At 43.3% G+C, this 21,775-nt stretch overlaps 1 protein-coding gene across 6 annotated transcripts in view; it reads left to right on the top strand.

Annotated features, from left to right (window-relative positions):
• SPATS2 (spermatogenesis associated serine rich 2) overlaps nucleotides 1-21,082 on the top strand; it is a 64,918-nt gene extending 43,836 nt beyond the window's left edge. For all 6 annotated transcript variants that reach the window (XM_061615411.1, XM_061615407.1, XM_061615409.1 and 3 more), the window contains 8 exons: nucleotides 55-316; nucleotides 852-1,058; nucleotides 3,470-3,605; nucleotides 8,916-8,974; nucleotides 10,482-10,591; nucleotides 14,787-14,889; nucleotides 18,743-18,951; nucleotides 19,888-21,082. In XM_061615411.1, coding sequence (XP_061471395.1) covers nucleotides 55-316; nucleotides 852-1,058; nucleotides 3,470-3,605; nucleotides 8,916-8,974; nucleotides 10,482-10,591; nucleotides 14,787-14,889; nucleotides 18,743-18,951; nucleotides 19,888-20,196 — 1,395 coding nt within the window. In that variant the 3' untranslated portion in view covers nucleotides 20,197-21,082. The remainder of the gene's footprint in view (nucleotides 1-54; nucleotides 317-851; nucleotides 1,059-3,469; nucleotides 3,606-8,915; nucleotides 8,975-10,481; nucleotides 10,592-14,786; nucleotides 14,890-18,742; nucleotides 18,952-19,887) is intronic.
• The last annotated feature ends 693 nt before the right edge of the window (nucleotides 21,083-21,775 follow it).

Genomic DNA, 21,775 nt, shown 5'->3' with positions numbered 1-21,775 from the left:
TTTTTCCTTTCCTCTTTTTTCCCCCCTTGGTGGGGTGGATGCATTAATCCTTAGAACAAAAAAAAGAAAACTAAACCAAAGGCTCCTGCAGAATCAAGTGCCAGCCTTCCTGACCCCAGCAAGCCAGCATCCACTGAAGAGGAACAGTCTGCAGCTTCATCTGAGAAGGGCGGGATCAATGGTTACCATGTCAATGGCTCAGCCAATGATACTGAGTCTGTAGACTCACTCAGTGAAGGGTTGGATACACTTTCCATAGATGCCAGAGAATCGGAGGAGAGTGAACCTGCTATGCCTGTGGTGCCTGATAGAGCAGGTTAGTTTTCTGTCAGATTATTGAAAAAAGCAGAGGTGTGCTGCTTAAGTGTGTAAAGAAATAGGTGGGCCCTGTTCTCTCTCTTCTGCTGTGCTTAAATACTTAATAACAAAGCAGTGAAATACTTTTTTTGCTTTTTAACGGAGATGAGGTCAACTAGTCCTTTTGAAATAGGGTGGAAACTACTGTATTCCACGTTCCCAAAGAGAAGGATAGATAGGAGATGGGAAATGGGAGCAGGTTCAAAGATATGATGGTATCTAATCTTCATACTACAGCATCTGCCTCATTTGAAAGTATATGGATTGGGTGGGTGGTCGCTCTGTGGAGATGAAGTTAGTGTACCAAGTCAGTTCTAGCCAGTTGGGTATTCATAGCGCTTTTCTGTGTGTGCTATGAAGAATTTTGCCAAAACTCTACAAAGATGTGCCTCAGAAAAATAGTTTGGGAACTCTGGCCTACATGATTTTTCTTGCTTTGTTATACTGTCTTATGAGCGTCTGATGTTTGAAGACCTTCTTTCCCTCCTCCTCAGCGTCATTAGAAAATGGAGTAGCAGACCTTGGTCCAAAGCCTGCCACCCTGCGGTCTTCCCAGAATACCAAGCCACTCAGATTGCAGTCTGAACTGAGAAACCCCGGCAAGCCACTCTCCAGACCTGTATCCAGCAGCCATTCACCTGCTCCTTCATCTCTAGCAATGCTAGACGAGGTCCCTCTGCCCTCTGGAAACAAAAAACTAGGTAGGCCAGATGGGATCTGTGGCTGGTGCATGGTTCTGTTGGTCATTTTCTAGCTTTACTGAGCAGATCTTCAGTGGCTGCAAAGTGATTACAATGCCAGGTGACATTTGTTAGCTGATACTTTTTAATGTGCACCTCTTCTTGAGTCACTGCAATGTAGTATTGGATAGTCATGGGCTTCCATCAGAAAGACACCTAGGTTCAGATTCTACTTAGTGATAAAGCTGACTGGATATCCTTGTGCCAAGTTACTCTCAGCCTAACCTTCCTCGCAGCTACTTTGAAGGTAGAAAAGGAAGAACCTAACCTGCCATGTATGCTGTTCTGAACTCCTTGAGGAATAGTAGGATAAAATATGAGTTTGCTGGACCAAAACTCACATCATCTCTAATCATTGGCTGTGGGGCTGATGGGAGTTGGAATCCAACAACATCTGGAGGGCCAAAGGTTCCCCAGCTCTGCTTTAAAGAGTGCACACAAAGGCATTAGAGATGTGTTCTATTTCTCTTGTTCACATCCACTTTAGGGACACTTGAAGATCATTTGCCCAGTTTAAGTAATCATTGATACTTTGTTAATACGCTGTCTATTTAAAAATGCATTAAGAACACTTTTTCTAAACAATACATTATCATCCTTGTCTTTTACTGTGCTTTAACACAAGCATTATGCTTACTGCTACACTAGGATCTGGCACCTGCTGGGTGCTGGGTTGTGATCTTCCCATGGAAGATTGAAACTGATTCATCTCCTCGTTTTCCCCACCGCCTTGCTTTAATCTCAGGCGACTGCCACCTCTGTAGCTCTCATCCAGCTTTATGCTTGCCCTGCAAGATCTGAATCTGGGGGAGAAACTTTATGCAAAATTACTGGGCAGCCACCCAGATCTGGGGGCTTACCACCTGGCTGCTTTAAAAACAAAACAAGTCACTGGGCAAAATGTCTCTTCCCAGTTCCATTTGAATTCCAACTCAGTTTCCATTGGGCTGCAGAGAACTCTTCTAAGGAAGAGAATGTATTGGGTAAGCTGAGGATTAATTTGCAGAGCATGTTAGGCAGAGCGTCTGCTGAAACAGAATTTAATTAGTTTGCCTAGTGATGGGAGGATTATGAGCACTCTAATAGGAATGTTGCATCTCTGTTGGGCAGGCTGTATTTAACACCCTGTCTGCTAACTGCCTTTTCCCCTACTGCTATAAAATTAAAACAAGAGTTGGTTAACTGAAATCCTTTAATTAGTTGGTATTCCTCAATAGTCAACTGTTCATATCTAACTTACTACATGGATTTATAATTCATATTGTCGCCTATTTTTCATTATGCTCCTTATTGGAAACTCTTAAGTTGTACATTTTTTTTCTCTTGATGCAACTTTGTTCCTGAGCCAGAATCTCAAAGAGACCTGGTGGCTACTGAGAAGCGACAGTTTCTTGCTGATTCTTCCTTTATTCTCAACTGTTTCCGTCTCTACCTGTCAGCAAGAAGGACCTGCAGGACCTTGATTTTAAGCATGGTTATTATCCGTAACTCAGGGGAGATGTGAACATCTTGCTCCCAGCAGCAATGGTTCACCTTCTTGTTGTAACAAGGGACATAACAAGCAACTGGCAGTTTAGCTTAGTGAGGGTGAGCACTTCAGCATGCCTCGGTGATGGAAAAAAGCATGGAGATGTGCTCTGTTGGAGATATGAGGCAGAGAGTCTATAACCTATATAACTATCTCCTAAGCCTTACATCTTTTCTGTTAGAAGACAGCTCTTGTACAGATTTGAGTTTACTGGAAAGAAGCCTTCTCAGAGTTAAACTTTGAAATTTAATTCACAATTAGATGCTTTCTCCCTCCCCCCACATACATTTCTATGTATTTCCTGGAGAGGGTATCTTCTTCTGGTGAATATTTTGTCTTCACCTAGAAAAAAGTGGCATTAGAAATAACTAAAACTTCCTTAATCCTTTAAAAAAGCAAAAATGTGATATTTTATGGTAAATAGTAGGTGATGATGTTTTGCTGAATGCAAGCCCCATTGGAATCAGTTCAATTGAACTTCAGTTGGGAGTTCCTAAGTTGAGCTGATCCTTGCAGAAAGCAGGACTTGCATTTGGCACTGAATCTGCAGAATGCTTTTGGCAGAAATATTTGCAGCCATGTCTTAATTCAAGCAAAGGAAGAGAGGAAGACACAAGAGTGTGCTTCAGATTCTTCCCTTTGAAGTTGAATCACTTGGTGTCAGGTGATTTACTGGTGGGTTGTTCCAACCACCTGTGAGAAGTGGCCTGTGCAGAATGGACCAGTTCTAGATTTGGCCTTCTGGCCAATCCAGTTCCCTCGCCCCCCCCCTTGCTTTATAGCAATTTGCAGAAATTGTGTAGACTAATGCTGTTTGATTTTGTGTATGCTTCTCTTTGGGCAGGTTCCAATATTGAAAAATCAGTAAAAGACCTCCAACGATGCACTGTGTCACTGGCTCGGTATCGTGTTGTAGTTAAAGAAGAAATGGATGCCTCTATTAAGAAAATGAAGCAGGCCTTTGCAGAGCTGCAGAGTTGGTATGCTAACACCTAAAGAGGCTGAAGTATTAATATATGAATAACTTTAATATCTCTTGGTAAAAAGAGAGGACTTTTCCTTTATCAGTGCTTAAAATAAAAAAATCCTCATAATTCCTGTCATTTCCTCAGGTCCCGTCTGCTGTAAGATAGCGATTATATGAGTAGTGTACATGGTGATGTATATCTTCTCATGGATGATGGTTGGTTGGAAAGTCTATCAGTAATGATGAGTGCTCTAGATGACTGGCCTATTGCACAGTAGTTGTGATACTTATGTAACAAACATGGCTGCCAATCCTAGCTGTTGGGACTCTTCAGCATTATATGACAGCTCTGCCATAGCATTCATGCAGACTTGTAGGGTACTTTTGCGCCCCGGGTGCACTTTTCATTGTGTAATTTACACATAAGTAGACCTAAAGGGATTGTCAGAAATTTTAATCTGTACAACGTCCCCAAATTTCTTCCTTCTGGAAAGAAAAGTAACCACTGGGGTCCAAAAATACCCCATTTTACTCAATATGCATGGAGAAAGAGCCAACATATACTGCTCAGAAAAATTCTACCTCCTCTGAATGTTATTTGGCTCAAGATGCTTTCGTACTGTCAAGCACACTTGTGGTAACCCCCCTCCCCCCCAAAAAAAGTCTCTGGGATACAAACTGGCCCCATCCTTCCATTGGAAATCTCATTGGGTCCAAATATACCTTAAAGTCAGCCAGTGTGATTTTTTTTTTTTGGTTGCGTCTTCATGAGAGTTTTAAAGTAACCGCAATGCTTGCCATGCGTTGCTTGAAGCCACTGAGCTTTGCATATCTCGAAATGCCCACAACTGCAAGGAAAGTCCCCTCCTTGGGGAAAGGCTTAAGAGGTGAAGCACATGCTCTGTCTGCAAAAGGTTCCAGATTCAGTCCCTGGGAGGTAGGGCTGGGGAAGACTTCTGCATGGAAGCCGTAGAGAACTGCTCCTAGTTAATGTAAATAATACTGAACTGGATGGACCAATGGGCTGACTCTGTATAAGGCAGCTTCTTGTGTAAAGTGTTGTAATCATTTTGATTTGGGGCACTTGACATCTGAACCACCATATACCAACACCACAGGGCTGTCAGTCTTTTAAAACAGTGTGCGAATTTCCTGGCAAAGGTTCTAAGTGTGGGAATCCAAAGGTCACTTATATTAATCTAGTCCTATTAGATGGTATAGGATTCTGCAGGACTATATATGTAGCTGCTTAACTGTTTCAGGCAGTTTAATCTTAATCTCACAGGACTGTAGAAGTAGTGTAGAATATAGTAATATAGAAAAGTCACATTGTGAAATATTGAGCTGTAGTAGCAGAAGCCTGAGGGGATATCGGGCTTTTTCCCTCCTGAATAGCTTTTTGAGCTCTCCTGAGTTTAGAAATCAGCTTGTGATGGTAGGGGTGGGAGAAGACATCTATGTAAGTAAAGAGCCTCAGTAAACTGCACCCTTTGGTTACAGCAGAAAAACATTAAATAATGATGATCATCATGGCTGAGAAATGTATGTGTGAATATTTAAATGTGTAAATGTGTAAAATTATCTTGATCTCCAGCTTTCACAAATATACAAGATGAATAATCAACACGTGCAGATTTTTGTAATAGCCTGTTTTGGATTTTGAAATTACATTGAAATCTGACTTAATTTTTAAGCTTCTATGCATAGAACCTCTCTTTACATGAGTCAAATTAATAATTTTCACTTGCAAAAGCTCAGCAGCTTATACTTGCGGGGCAATTGAAGGCATGTTTCTGATGCAGCTACAAGAAAAAGTTTTGAATGTTGTTTGAAGACCTGCTGTAGAATGAGCTCTCCAGCAGTATAGCTAAAACTTGGGTTCACCATATTGAAGTCCTTAGTTCTAATTCTAGTAACTTCTGTTGTCATAGCTGTAAAATGAAGCTAATGAAAGTAAGATTATGTTTCAGGACTTCTTCTGTCTCAGATGTCTCCCCCAAAGAATACACGCAGGTCATGGCCCTTGCTGGAATTGTACACTGTGATGTGGAGAAGCATAAGTGAATTTTGAAAGACGAAATCAATAGTTCAGAGGCTGCCAGCATGTCACCCGTGGGTGCCATGGTGCCCTGAGGTCCTCCCCTGGTTCCCATGAAGCCTCTGAGCCCCTTGGTCAAAGTAAGGGTGGTTACCTTTTTCTCCCTTGAAAAGTACATGTAGCTGAAGGAAGAAGCTGGAAAGCTTTTGTTCTTTCCCATTTACTTTTTCAGATCATGTGCTTTTCGTGGCTCAGATTAGTGGGCTCTCTGTCTCTTGGGAGGGACTGATTTGGGAGATAGAAGTGACCAGAGGGGGTGGCACCCAGGGCACTGAAAAATCCAAAGGTGCCTACAAACCTAAAAAGGTTGGCTACCTTGGATACCTTTTGTGACTTAGTGTGACTAGTTCTGGTTATTGGGTTTTGCCGATAGTATTTATACCTATTATTCAAACAGGCTTTTCCCATTGGTGCCTTTCTGTGGTTGTAATCTCTGAAAAATGAAAGCTGTAGTTTTGCTAGCTTAAAAACATCTCCTATAACAATTAATTATTTGCTCTTTGACTCATACGTGCGTCATGTTCCAAAAGGTTAAAGACCTGAGTGTTGTTCAGCAGAGTTGCTCAGATAAGTCTGCCTGTGTCCCAGTAGCCATGGGAAGGGGTGAGGGCAGAATCAGCAGAAACCAGGAAGTGCAGTTCCGTGACACAGGGATATACAGTGCCTGTTTGGAAGTAAGCCAGTGGAACCTCCTTCAATAAATGCCAGGTGAAGAAAGTTCCTGCAGTGAGGCTTTGCACACAGGATTGATAACACACTGAGCCTGTGGTCAGTTTGGCTCTACATTATAGCCAAGATTTATTTGCCTTTTCCTGAAAGTGGGGCAGCTGCCAGTCTGCTAGGAAGAAATCTCCACATTCCTTATGGATCTCTGATTTCAAGCAAAAAATGTTGGGTGTGTTCAAGTCAGTGCACACAAATCAAATCCTCTTCTGTTCATTTCTGGAGAAACCAACTTATGTCAGTATGTGTATGCAAAATCATCTCTTCACCTCAGGAAGGGTGTTGCAGAAATGACCAATTTTGGAAGTATTTTGGTCTGGAGAGTAAGCTGATCCAAGTCAGCTGCTGAAAGATGTGTAGAACTTGAGAGTTCTTTTCACAATTTTACCAATCAAAATTGGTGGCACAGGGAAACATTGGTAATATTAGATTTTTTTTCTGGTTGTAGCATTTTCTTGGCTTAATTATTGTCTGTAAGACACCCTTGAATGTCTCATGGCAGAAAAACAGGACATAAATATTTATACAAAATAATGGGCATAGAGAGAAATCTAAAATCTTGTATACTTCCCAATCACAGTCTGCAGCATTGTAACCTGGGTTTTATGGAGCTGTAGAGATATTTGCTGTGTGAGACTGAAGAGAATGCAGTTTTCCCAAAGATCAATATCACCCATCCCTAAATATTCAGCACCTCTGTTTTAAGTGTCTTGTGCTAAGACTGTTCCCTGACTTTGAACAATTTCACAATGTCAAGAATCACAATTTTAAAATGCTGGTATTTGGGAATACCAGTAAGTGATTGTCATGAGTGGGGGTGGCTTAAAGTGGGTGCCAAGGGCTCAGAAGGCAAGACAAGTGCATTCCACTACCTAGAAATGATGAAATTCTGAAGTGCTTTGAGGCTTTCCATAGCATCTAGTTTATCACTGTAGGAAACAGGATGCTAAACGATGTAGGGTGGTCTTGTATTGTTCTATGATGTTTTTGATTATGAAAGGTGTTGTGGAAGGGTGTTGCTGAAATGACTTTTCAGATCATATCACTGCTTCAAGGTTTCTCAAGCAAAGGGTTGGTGGAGCTCACTGAGGGCAGTGATGTGTTCTTGTGGGCAACTGGAGGTTATTGGACTGTGAAGTATTCTAGTGCTGTAAGGACCTTGGAAACTGCCTAAGTTCGTTTTGTTTTGTTTGTGCTTTAAGATGGATGAAGGTACCTGATAGAACGTTGCACATTCTTAACACTATGGGAGTTGCATCTGGTTTTCTAAAGATGGTGTCTTGTCTTCTGTAAGGCGTTCCAAGCAATGCGAAGAGGTGGGGTAGTCAAGAACAGTGCTAAGCTTTCTTCCAATGTCCTTCCCTCTAGAGAACTGGGAATCTCGGTGGCAGACACAATTGCCTTAGGCTATTGGTACGTGCTAGTGGTCCCTTTTGAGGTGCCATTTTAGATTATGTGGGCAACAGTGTTTGCAGCATAAGATTTAAGGCTACCCAGAGCCATAGAAAATTCTGAACATTTAGAGCTTAAAACCTGAATTGCCTTCTAGGAGCAGAAAAGGCAGTGAACGAGAGGTCTGTGTTGGATTTCTATTAGGTCATTCAAGAGAGTTATGCCAGAAATTCTGGAGAGGGTTTGCAGCTTTCTGCTGCCATCTGTTGGCTCATTACTGGTACTGATCCATAGAGAGTATTAAAGCTCCCTGACAGCAGGAGCAATTCTCATGTCTCTTGTCCTTAGAGATGGGAAGGCCCACAAAAAAACTGGAAAAAATTGGGGGGAAATGGTTTTTTTCTGTTTTTTCCAAAGCCTTTTTTGTTTTTCCCCCCCAAAAATGGATTATGGGATGTTTTATTTTAGCATGATGAATAAAATGTTTCATTGAACCTTGTTGCCTCCCTCTTTTTTTTCCCCTCAGTTATTTTTATGGGAATGGATGTTTTGTCTGCTTGACACTGTGGAGGACTAGCAGAGACATAAATAATTTTCTTTGATATTATTGTTGGTGGTTTCTTCTGGGTTTTTTAAAATTGTTTTTTGCCTGCTTCTCATAAACTGGCAAAACGAAAGAGGTTCCTTTCAGGTGTTCCTTACAGTTCAGGAGCTTGTAGATCATTTGTTACAAACAAAAGTAAAATTTTTAAAAAATAAATTCAATTTGTAATAATTGTTTGAATAACATGTACTTTTAATATACCAAATGTGATAATTTTATGCCATACCAACTTATACATAATTACATTTTATGTTCCTGAAGTAACCAAGTGACTTTCAATCTGTAAAAAGTGCTAATATTGCATTTTTCAACTTTTCCAAAAAAAATCATTTTTTTCTGAAAAAAACAGGGGAAAAAATTTTGCTTCAAAATTTCCAGAAATTTTACATCTCTACTTGTCCTTGTTCTCTTTCCCCATCTAATTGAGAGCTGACTTGCTTTTTGCCCAGAGTATAGGCTATGAGTGTAAAGGGTTTTATCTCACCTCTGGTTTTCCCCCCCCCCAGTCTCATGGATCGAGAAGTGGCCCTTCTAGGTGAAATGGACAAAGTGAAAGCAGAAGCAAGTAAGATGTTTTAAAAAGAAATCTTCTTAATAGCATTTTTATACTGAAACAGCGGAAGACAGTTGGGTTTTTCAAACAAGCAGTGTAAGTGGGAATGTGAGGCAGGCCTTCTCTTTTCCATTCCATCCCATCTCACTTCCAAATAGAAAACCCACACTATACAGTGCCTTGCAAAAGTAATCAGACTCCTGACCAACGCTCTCATGGTACATTGTAATTTCATTCTGTATGTTGTATTTTGAAACACTGAAACTCAAAATCAATTATTGTAAGGTGACAATTGGTTTTATGTTGGGAAATGTTTGTAAGAAACATAAAAAACCAAAACATGATGGAACAAAATACAGGGAAATACTGCAAGAGAACCTGCTTCAGTCCACTAAAAAACTGCAGCTTGGGAGGAAATTCACTTTTCAGCAGGTCAGTGATCCCAAAGCCAAAGCAACATTGGAGTGGCTCAAGAACAAAAAGGTGAATGTCCTACAGTGGCCCATTCAAAGTCCTGATCTCAATCCTATTGAGAATCTGGGTCTTTTTGAAAATAGTCCACAAGCGACGTCCAACCAACCTGAACGACCCAGAGCAAATCTGCCAAGAAGAATGGGCCCAAATCCCTCCAACACTGTGCAAAGCTGGTACATACCTACCCCAAAAGACTTAAAGCTGTTATTGCAGCGAAAGGTGGCTCTAGCAAATATTAATGTGTGGGGGTTGAATACTTATGCAAGCAACATGCTCCAGTTTTTTATGTTTCTTACAAACATTTCCCAACATAAAACCAATGTCACCTTACAATAATTGATTTTGAGTTTCAGTGTTTCAAAATAAAGTATCATACAGAATGAAATTGCAATGTACCATTTGTAATTCAGTAATATGGGAGCATCAGTCAGGAGTCTGATTCCTTTTGCAAGGCACTGTATAGTGTGTGTGTGTGTGCGCATGCACATGTGTGTGCAAAAATGGCATTAAATCAGTTAATTCTGAGTGCAAGTACCAGAAACTCTTGCAAATAGGTAAAACATGGTATTACCCTGCAGTTTCCATTGCTGTAACCTGAGCCTCCGTTTCTACAGTACAATATGGAGAGTAACAAAAACAATCCCCTTGAATATGAGAGTATAGAATAAGTACTTGTATGGTTTCCATTTCTGTATAAATATATATATTTACACACACTCTCCGTCATCCTGTGTGGCAGAATGATGTTGTTTGATTGTCAGTGCCCACAGGACAGCCCTATTCCAGCTAGTTGTGTGGATGCAGGTATGAAATCAGCTTCAGAAATAACCTGTCTCCCTAAAAAGTTTCCACAGTCCAAGACAGGATTTTTTCAGAGCACTGCAAGACTTGAGCTAGGTACAGGTTTGGGGTTTTAGCATTTGCTTTAATTGGACTTTCATTTTTGTTTGTTACCTTGTTATTTGTAACGAGCCATTAATATGGGGGAGTTAATGTAACTGCATGAGGCATAAACTTTTTGGTCTCGCATCTCTTTACATTTCAGTGGACATCCTAAGCAGTCGACAAAAGAAGGCAGAGGCACTGAAGAAGATGACGGATGTGGCTGTCCGAATGTCAGAGGAGCAGTTGATAGAACTTAGAGCTGACATAAAGGTGAACTTTATGTATACTGTGGGAGTCCTGTTGTTAGCCATGTTTTGTAGACAAGGCAGTAGTTGCAGAGGTTAGGTCAAAATGGAATCAGGAATTCAGAAGCTATATTCCCTTAGCTCCACATGGGCTTAGTCTAATTCCCTTGTATTCTTCTGTTATAGCAGAGCTGTAGCTGAATACAAGTTTTATACGTAGGAGGCTCCAGGCTCAATCCCTAGCAGCTTAATTTACCAAAGTTGTAAAAAGTCTCTGGAGTGTGACATGCCAGTCAGAATCAGTAGTACTGAGCTAGAGGGAGCCTTGGCTTGTAGAGTGTCCTCTTTACTGGTGTTGCTGGAATCTGCTGGTATTAATCTTGGTAGTGAAAGTACCTTTGGGGAAAAAAGCATTCTTCATCAGGAATCTGTTATTTCTGACAATCGTAGCCAGAATCGTCAGGGTTTGTTTGGTTTTTTTGAAAGAGCATATTTCTAGAGCTCATGGTGGTAGCAAAGAGAAGCATGGAAAGGTGGGGTCAGTTTCTGCGTAATGCCAGGGTCTATTCTGGTGGACCTCTAGAAGTCAAGCACTGGTATATCTCTAATATTTGGCTCTATTGTCATAGCTCCCAACACTGCCTGAAGTTTTAACCTTTTTCTCTGTGTCTCAATCATACAAAGAACCTCAAAGGTCAACCTAGTCCAACCATCTGCCAGTTAGAGATGTGAAGGCTGGGAGGGAGGGAGTGATGCTGTTTTCCATTTGTTTCTCCAAGCCTTTTTGTTTGTTTTTTCCAAAAAAAATTTAAAATTTAAAACAAATTCAGCTGCAATATATAAAAAGGTATAGAAGCAGAAACTGATTATCATAGCTCAGAAAATGAGACTGATTAAATATGTAATATCCATTGAGTCTTATCCCCCCTTTTCCCAGCTGTTTCTATGGAAATGGGTGCTTTATGATTGTCTGAATAAACTGTACTTTTAATACACCAAGCATGATAATTTAATAGCAACCAAAGTTGTACACAATACATTTTATGTTCCTAAAATAACAAAAGTTGGAGGCTATTTCTTTTACCCCCCGTGTCATGGTCAGATCACTATCTGGTGAATTTTGACATCTCGATGCCACACTCCCTCCGCAGGGTAAAGGACCTATTAGAATGGTCCGCCCTAGGCGCCTGATGGATCCAGAGGGATTCCTGACTGCGCTGGGGGAATTGGAACCTGCTGAAGGTCGCCCGGTCGAAACCCTGGTGATGGAGTGGAATGAGGGAATCACCAGGGCATTAGACCGGGTGGCTCCGAAACGTCCTCTCCCCCTGAATAGGACTCAGACGGCTCTGTGGTATACACCCCGGTTGCGTAGTCTGAGGCAGGAGGTGAGACGACTAGAGCGCCGGTGGCGAAAATCCCGTTCTGAAGATGCTCGGACACAGGTTAGAGCAGCAATAGCTGCCTACCAGGTGGCAGTGAGGGCAACAAAGAAGGATTTCTTTGCTGCCTCTATTGCATCCGCAGAGTGCTGTCCCAGGAAGCTGTTCCAAGTGGTCCAAAGCCTGGTCGGTCCAGTTGCTCAGGAACCCTTGGAACATTCTAAGGCTTCCTGTGACAAATTGGCAAAGCACTTTGCTGATAAAGTCGAGCACCTGAAGAACTCGATTCCGTACGCTGTGTATGCAGTGGGGGATCCAGAGTTGACCAATTGCAGTCCAGTTCTGTGGGATCGGTTTCAGCCTCTCCCTTCTAAGGATGTGGACAAGGTGCTTTCAACGGTAAAGCCTACCACCTGTCTGATTGATCCTTGCCCATCATGGTTTCTTATGAAATGTAGGGAGAAATTAGGCGAAGGGATCAGGGCGGTGGTAAATGCATCCTTGAAGGAGGGTGTTTTGCCACCAGCCCTCAAGGAGGCAATTATAAAACCTATTTTGAAAAAGGCCTCCTTGGATCCCAAAGTCTTGAACAACTTTCGCCCCGTTTCAAATCTGCCATTTTTGGGGAAGATCATTGAGCGAGTGGTGGCTGGCCAGTTGGCAGCACACTTGGATGAAACGGATTATTTGGATCCATACCAATCGGGTTTCAGGACTGGACATAGTACTGAAACAGCCTTGGTCGCTCTGGTGGATGATATGAGGAGGGCATTAGATGGGGGAGAATCCACCTTTCTTGTTCTCCTGGATCTCTCGGCGGCTTTTGATACCGTCGACCACGGTATCTTGTTGGATCGCCTGGAAGGATTGGGAATAGGAGGCACTGTTTTGCAGTGGTTCCGTTCCTTTCTCTCTGACAGGCATCAACAGGTAGCATTGGGAGATGAGGTTTCAGACCCTTGGCCCCTCACATGCGGATTGCCACAGGGTTCTATCCTCTCTCCCATGCTATTTAACATCTATGTAAAGCCGCTGGGAGCTATCATCAGGAGTTTTGGGCTGCGATGTCATCAATATGCAGATGACACGCAGCTCTATCTCTCCTTTAAATCTTCACCAGAGATGGCTGTGGAAACCTTGTCCAAGTGCCTGGAATCCGTGAGTGGATGGATGGGAAGGAACAGACTGAAGCTCAATCCTGATAAGACCGAGGTGCTACTTGTGGGTGACAGGGGGAGGTTGGGTGCTGTTGACCTACAGTTTAATGGGGTGAGTTTACCCCTGAAAGATCAGGTCCGCAGCCTCGGGGTGGTTCTTGATTCCAAGCTGTCCATGGAGGCTCAGATTTCGGCAGTGAGCCGGGCAGCTTGGTACCAATTACATCTCATACGGAGGCTGCAACCCTACCTCCCTATTCATCAGCTCCCACGGGTGGTACACGCCCTGGTCACCTCTCGATTAGACTACTGCAATGCGCTCTACGTGGGGTTACCCTTGAAAACGGTCCGGAAACTACAACTGGTGCAGAATGCGGCGGCTCGGTTGCTTACAAACAGCCGCCGCCGTGATCACATCACGCCAGTATTATTTCACCTACATTGGCTGCCAGTTGTTTTCCGGGCCCAATTCAAGGTGTTGGTATTAACCTTTAAATCCCTATACGGTCTCGGCCCAGTTTATCTGAAGGAGCGCCTCCAGTACCACAAATTAAGCCGCCCAACCAGATCAGCCACACAGGGCCTTCTCTCCGTCCCACCAACGAAAACAGCTAGGTTGGTAGGGACTAGAGAGAGGGCATTTTCAGTGGCGGCCCCCACTCTCTGGAACTCCCTCCCATTCGATCTTCGCCATGCCCCTTCCCTGGATATATTTCGCCGGGCATTAAAAACTTGGCTTTTTGGACAGGCCTTCAGGAATTCCGGGGAGGGCTAACTTTTTTGGGATATTTTATTATCTATTGATCGCCCTAACTGATTTCATGCTGCTGTGATTAATGATCGTTCTGATTTTATTGTATTTTATCTGTATTGTATTGTAATTTACTGAATTTTAGTTTGTATGTCGCCTAGAGTGGCTTCGGCCAGATAGGCGACACAAAAATTAAATTTATTATTATTATTATTTATTATTAAAAGTGATTTTTGATCTGTGAAGGGCACTAAAAAGAAGTAAGTATTGCATATTTTCAGTTTCCCCCAAAATGTCTGGTTTTTCTCCTTGTCTTGAAAAACTCCAGAAATTTTACATCTCTACTGCAGATGCAGGAAGTTCACTAACTACTACAGCACTCCCATTGAGGGAAATTTCAGCATAGTTAGAAACCTCCCAACAATCAAGCAGACGACTTTGTCTGAGCTGTTCCTTTACATTTATCCTGTAAAAAAAAAAAAGAATAATCTGTCTTATCATAGAGGAGCAAACATGGTTGCTTTAAATGCACAGCTCCAATAAATCCTCCATTTTGCCTACCACCAGAGGGCAGAACAAAGTTATCTAAAAATTCTCAGAAACTCCCAATGAGCACAGAAATTCAGCCTGCTGAAACTGCTGTTCCACCAGCAAGACTATGCTTAGTTTTTATTTCCTGTAACTTGCAGTTGAAGGCACTGGAATGATTGTGCAGATAAATTGGATTCCCTTGCAATTTAAGTACTTTGTTTTCTGCAGTTGTGTTTGTGAGTCAGGGAAAGGACTGTGTGCACCTTGCAATCACTCTCCAACCTATGCCTTGACAAAGTCTCTTGGTGTCAGTGATTTAATTTTTCTCAAACTCTAAACATACTTCACAGGAAATCATTAATGGAACTTTAACATGCCTGCATTTTCCCTTCTATTCAGCACTTTGTGAGTGAGCGCAAATATGACGAAGATCTTGGAAGAGTGGCTCGCTTCACTTGTGACTTAGATGCACTAAAGAGGAGCATTGAATCTTTTGGACAAGGTGAGCCAACCTTAACTCTGCATAACAAACCCCCCACAAGACATAAGTACCCCAGGTGTATGCCCTGGGCTCCTACTGGGAAGGGCGGGATATAAATAAAAATTTAAACTAAATAAATAAATAAGTGCATTGGGGCCAACTTTGCATAGCTAGGTAAATAATTTTTACTATTAAAGCAACTAAAACCAAAGTGCTGTACAATAAATAAATCTGTAGTTGTGAGCTAAACTTTCTTCCTGTTGACAAGTATAACATGTTTTTACTTGTTTTAAAATGTTTTAATTTTATTTTTAGTTGTTTTATCACATTGGTGTTTGCTACACTGGACTCCTTTTGGGAGGAAGGGTGCAATATTTAATTTAATACATTAATACATTTCTCTGTGGGCCTCAGCTGGAAAGGCCCTGCTCAGAATACCTGTCAACTAGGTAAGGTTGATGTGAGTGTGGAATAGGTCCTTCTATCTGATAACAGCCTGCCCAGTGAGAGTTCTCATAGTCTATCATTGTAAGATTTTACAAAAAGACAGAGTTACTTGCTTGGGTCTGGACTTGTAGTAGCAACTGATGCTTCATGGGACTCTCGCTGTGCATTTGTGTGTGTGTATATGTGGTATAGATGAGTTCTGCCCCTCACTCTTTGAGCTGTTATTAAGCAAGATGATTTTATGGTATCCTGAAGGCGTTACATACCAACCTATGCTTTACTGTGAAACCAAGAGAGAATTGCTGAGTAGGGCAATAATTGGGATTTGGAAGTTGCAAATTCAAGCTTCTGTTCTGCCACAGACTAGCCTTTTGTCCTTGGGAGATCACTTGCTTCAGAGCCCCAGTTGTTTTACTAATGACCTGGGAACAAGTGCAGGCTGCAGCAAACTCTTGCAGTGCATCCTGTCTCCCAAAAGGAGTGCACCTGTTCAAGATTCCTTGCAAGTAGGACCTTCTACTTTTCCTTGCCCCCTTCCTCTCGGCGTTCTGCTCTTTTTCCAGTTGTCACTCAGTCCCTGTTGCACCGTGGGGTTTTTTGTACCTTTAATTTTTTGCCAGTGGCAAATGTTCCATTCCTGGGCAACGTCCTTGAACGAGTGGTGGCAGGCCAGGTCCAGACACTCTTGGATGAGACCAATTATCTGGATCCATTTCAGTTGGGTTTCAGGCCTGGTTTTGGCACAGAAACAGCCGTGGTTACCCTGTATGATGATCTCTGTCGGGAGAGAGACAGGGGGAGTGTGACTCTGTTAATCCTCCTTGATCTCTCAGTGGCTTTCAATACCATCGACCATGGTATCTTTTAGAACATAAGAACATAAGAAGAGCCTGCTGGATCAGGCCAGTGGCCCATCTAGTCCAGCATCCTGTTCTCACAGTGGCCAACCAGGTGCCTGGGGGAAGCCCGCAAGCAGGACCCGAGTGCAAGAACACTCTCCCCTCCTGAGGCTTCCAGCAACTGGTTTTCAGAAGCATGCTGCCTCTGACTAGGGTGGCAGAGCACAGCCATCACAGCTAGTAGCCATTGATAGCCCTGTCCTCCATGAATTTGTCTAATCTTCTTTTAAAGCCATCCAAGCTGGTGGCCATTACTGCATCTTGTGGGAGCAAATTCCATAGTTTAACTATGCGCTGAGTAAAGAAGTACTTCCTTTTGTCTGTCCTGAATCTTCCAACATTCAGCTTCTTTGAATGTCCACGAGTTCTAGTATTATGAGAGAGGGAGAAGAACTTTTCTCTATCCACTTTCTCAATGCCATGCATAATTTTATACACTTCTATCATGTCTCCTCTGACCCGCCTTTTCTCTAAACTAAAAAGCCCCAAATGCTTTTTTTTTTGGGGGGGGGGAGACTGGCTCAGTTGGGAGTGGGAGGGACTGCATGGCGGTGGTTCCGCTCCTACTTGGCGGGTCAGCTCCAGAAGGTGATACTTGGGGAACATTACTCAGCACCCTGGACTCTCCAGTATGGGGTTCCACAGGGGTCAGTTCTGTCCCCCATGTTGTTCAACATCTACACGAAACCATTGGGTGCAGTCATCCGGAGCTTTGGAGTGCGTTGCCATCAGTATGCTGATGACATGCAGCTCTATTTCTCCTTTTCATCTTCTTCAGGTGAGGCTGTCAATGTGCTGAACCGGTGCCTGGCTGCAACAATGGACTGGATGAGGGCTAATAAACTGAGGCTCAATCCAGACAAGACTGAGATGCTGCTAGTGGGTGGTTCTTCTGACCGGATGGTGGATGTCCAGCCTGTCCTGGATGGGGTTGCACTCCCCCTGAAGGAGCAGGTTCATAGCTCTGTCACTTGAGGCTCAGGTAGCCTCGGTGGCATGGAGTACCTTCTACCAACTTCAGTTGGTGGCCCAGCTATACCCCTATGTGGACAGGGATAACCTGGCTTCAGTTGTCCATGCTCTGGTAACCTCCAAGTTATATTACTGCAATGCGCTCTACGTGGGCTGCCTTTGAAGATGGTTTGGAAGCTGCAGCTTGTGCAAAATGCAGCGGCCAGATTGGTAACAGGGACCAGATGTGTTGCGCTGCAGCCAACTCAGAAGGGACAGGAAGGGGGGAGGCATGAGTTTCAGGCGCCTCCGCAGCTAGAAGAAGCAGAGTTGGGGATTGTTGTGTCTGAGCAGGATCGTGCGGGAGGGGGGCAGCCTGCTCTCCAGCCAGTTCCCACGAGTAACGCCCTTTCCGAGGAGCCGAGCGCACTGCCCCCAGTTGATGCAGAGGACTTGTGGGGGGAAGCTTCAGAGACAGTGCCAGCTCCTCCCTTGCCAAGCAGTTCCCAGGAGGATTCCAGTGTGGCACCGCCCCCTGACCTCGAGCCCGTTGCTCGGGAGCAGGTGTCTTCAGATGAGCCGTTGGATGCGCGTCCCCTGTCTCCTCGTTCCCGTCGCCGCGAGAAACGGACAGGGCAAAGACAGGAATTATGAAGGAGTCAGAGATTACGTTCAAAAACATTTCCTATATAAGCCTGCCGCTCCCAGTGGGGGGTCGTTGAGTCAACTTCCTTCACACGCTGCAGAGCATGTCTAGAGTATAGTTAGGGACTCTACTGAGTTAGCGTAGGGTTTCCTATGAAGCGCAATGTCTTTGATGTATCCATTACTCTAATAAAACGAGATTTACTTGCACACACACTCCAGCCTCATTCTTTTGGCTCTGGACAGGACAGGATGATTCGAACACATAAAACCGTTTCTGGCCTGCTTGCATTGGCTGTCTGTATGTTTCTGAGCTCAATTCAAGGTGCTGGTTTTAACCTATAAAGCCTTACACGGCTTGGGACCACAATACCTGATGAAACGCCTCTCCTGATACGAACCCACCTGTACACTACGCTCAACATCCAAGGCCCTTCTCCGGGTGCCTACTCTGAGGGAAGCTGGGAGAATGGCAACAAGGGAGAGGGCCTTCTCAGTGGTGGCCCCCAAATTATGGAATGATCTTCCTGGCGAGGTGTGCCTGGTGTCAACACTGTTATCTTTTTGGCACCAGGTCAAGACTTTCCTCTTCTCCCAGGCATTTTAGCATGTGTTTTTAAATTGCTTTTTAAAAATGTGTTTTTAAATTTGTATATTTGTTTTTAATGTTTTTAATTGTTGTAAACCGCCCAGAGAGCTTTGGCTATGGGGTGGTATACAAATGCAGTAAATAAATTAAATAAATAAATGATTTTTAAAAATCATTTCTGCAAACCTATGCCTTGTGCCTCATCTTTGATTATGCAAGACTTTATTTTCCACTGATTTCAAGAGGCGGGAAATTTCCCTCTGACTCTGCTACAGAAGATGCACACAGTGGCCTTAGATTACCTTAGACTAATTCTAAAAGCTTGCTTGTGTTCTCATTTCAGTTTCGCATCCAAAGAACAGTTATTCTACCAGATCACGGTGCAGCTCTATCATCCCCATGTCTGTGAGCAGCCCAGATGGGTCCACCACCACCACCACAGTGTGTGCCTCTGTTTCTGCTCCAAGCCTTATCACGGCCAATAAGAAACCACCATCCCCTACAGAACCCCCTGCAAATGCAGCAAGCCGCCCATATCAGCCCTACCGTGAGGTAATGAATTAATGTTGCCTGCTGCAGTTGAAAGTGGCATGTGGATGGACCATGAGAGTGTTATGTTTCTTGGCTTTGGTTGTAGCGCAACCGTGAGTGCTTGCAGGGGGCCCCCCCACCCCCGTTATATTTCAGCTTACTGCGTGTGCTGTCAGCTTTATCATGGCAACTCTGAAGCAATGTAGTAACTACAACAAAAGGTGAGGACACCACAGCCTGGGCTCATTTGGCCCAAAAAGGGCCACTATCCCACTTTTTTGTTCTTATTTGCATTTGTGCAATCTCAGCAGCCGTCTGGCAGCCAGGAGTAGGGAAAAGTATGCTTCTTTGTGGCTACAGCTAAACACAGCAGCTGTGTAGCAGGGGAGAGGCAGTGGCAGGGGCCTGTAGCAGCTGCCTCATTACTTTCCCAAAGGCAACATTTTTGCCTGTAGGCTGGACCAATTAGAGGAAGCTTAGCTTTATGGAATGCGTTTGCACAGTTGTTCAGAATCTGACCATTTAAGTGATGATTAAATCCATATTTCCTCTTTCAGGCCTGAGAATGGAAAGAAATTTTGACTGTAACTAGAAGGTGCATCCAGTTTAAATGCTCTCATCCATTTTGTGTGCGTGTGTATTGCACAAACATGTTCAAATGATGCCTTACAGGGTTAAAGATACTATTGGCATCACTTGTTTTTTAAAAAAGCACTAAGTATGACCTTGCAACTGATTCTGTGTGTCTAAATACTCTAACTCTGTTATCACCTCAAAGGGTGGGGTGTTCTTCTGTGCAACTCTTAAAACTGGAGGCTAGCAAGACATTGTTGTCAGACTGATTTAGTAGTGGAATATCCTCAGCAATTATGGGTCTTGACTCTGTGCTGAATGTGGCAGAACTTGCAAGCTACGATAGATATTGCTCACAGTGATCCACCCTTCTTTCCATTCCAGGGTAATAGAAGACCTAGTCAAGGTTACAGGCCCCAAGGACAACGCCAAAATGGGCCCTCACACCCCAATTCGAACCGGTACAGAAGCGGGCCTTGGTACCAGTCCAACTCCAGGTCCTGGCCACCTCCTGGAAACACGAACAGCTTCAGCCAGACTTACTCCACAGGAACCAATGGAACTGGTTCTGGTCCTGAGCCAGGTCTTGCAGCCCCATCTGCACAGGCATATTTGGGCCCACTCAGCAAAGAAGCCAAGGCTCTGCCACAGCGGAAACCTAGGTCAAGTCAATATGAGGTGTCCAGTTCCTGAGGACCATGAACTCTGCCACTTTCCAAAACTGGATAACAGGATTGTAGGACACACTTAGCTAGAGATATTAACAAAGGAAAGTTTACACTTGCTTGTCCCTGTGCCACTCTTCTCTTCCATAATCATTCCTTTCTGGGAAAGCAGCTTCTTAGTGCTTCTCCTGTCCCTGCTTCCTGCCATGTGACATGGGTCAGGCTTTAGTGGAAAATGCACACATGCTCTACAGGCATGGCCTTGGCATACCTCACTGCTGCCATCTCCTTTGCACTCTCTGGCTCCTCTTATTCTGGTGCCATCCTTAAACCTTGGCAGACTTGCAGGCTAAAAGCAAAAAATACAAATTTTTTAAAAATAGGGGGGAATGTCTTCCAAAAGCCCCAACCCTAAAGCTTGTTGCTCTCTCCCCCTCCCTGAATGCTGCTAGACAGGCCTTAATCCTAACAGCAAAACTCTTCATGCTGGCAATGAAACAATTTGCTGTGAATTGTGAGACCAAGATGAGACATCCAGATGGAAGGAGCCATTGAGAGAGACTGCTGGGATGGTTATTTTCTTTTTACATCTTACCTAAATACTACATTTTGAGACAACTGGGCTTGTATGTCTCTTTCCTCAGAGAATGGAGAGACCCAGTCCTCCTGAGAGAAGCACCATTTTGACAGTACGTCATGTATACATTTAGATGTTCCCTACTTTTAATGTTTGGTGAGGGATGGGAGGTTTCATTTGTTCACCTCCCAGTCACGATTCCACCATCTGTCCTAACCTAAATTTCTAGCAATTTAATTAGCAGTGCTAATCCTACGTGATCGCAAGTACAAATAAAAATTGCTACAATCTTTCTCTATCCTTGTATAAATAAAAACGACGTACATGTTTAAAAGACTGTGGCCTCCACTTTGTGCCATTATTCTCATTTCAGCGGGTTTGTGGTAAAGTGGACTGATTAGATGAGTTCACAGTTAGTTTATGTCAAATGAAGCAGATTTTTAACTCTGTACATTTGTTACATACTATGCTAGTTAACAAAAATCTAATTTCTGAAGCATTTAGCAAGTGGAACTGGTATAGTTCTGGTCAGCTCATATAATCTAGTTCTTGCACAGGGTGCAATTATGACCAATAAGTCAAAATAAAAAACGTATTCAAGGCTCCCTGTGGTTAACAAAGACTGATTAGTTCAAATGGTAGTGCTCAGCCTTGACTTCTGGCTTGGGTTCGTCGGCTGAAAGGAAAGGGCTAAAGAATGATTGTGGGCTTGGAGAAGGTAACCAATGCTCTCTGTACCATTCCAAGCACTTCACATGAATCTCTTGGCAATCCATCGTAACCATGTGATGTATTCGCTCCATACTGCAGATAGGAAACTGTTGAAAGATAGTAACTTGCCTGAGGGCATCCAGTGAGGTTTTTGGCAGAAATGAGATTTTCCAGGGACTTCCTGGCTAAGATATGAAGCTCTTAGCCACTACTTCTACACATTTATTTAAAAATAAATTTTAAAATCTACATTATTTTCAAAGGACAAGTGTTAATAAACTGTGGTGTGTGCCAGAGTCACAGTACTGTGAATCATAGC

Source organism: Rhineura floridana, chromosome 3 (genome assembly GCF_030035675.1).
Source record: "Rhineura floridana isolate rRhiFlo1 chromosome 3, rRhiFlo1.hap2, whole genome shotgun sequence".
Classification (NCBI taxonomy): Eukaryota; Metazoa; Chordata; class Lepidosauria; order Squamata; family Rhineuridae; genus Rhineura; species Rhineura floridana.
This window is presented reverse-complemented; position numbering and strand designations above follow the sequence as displayed.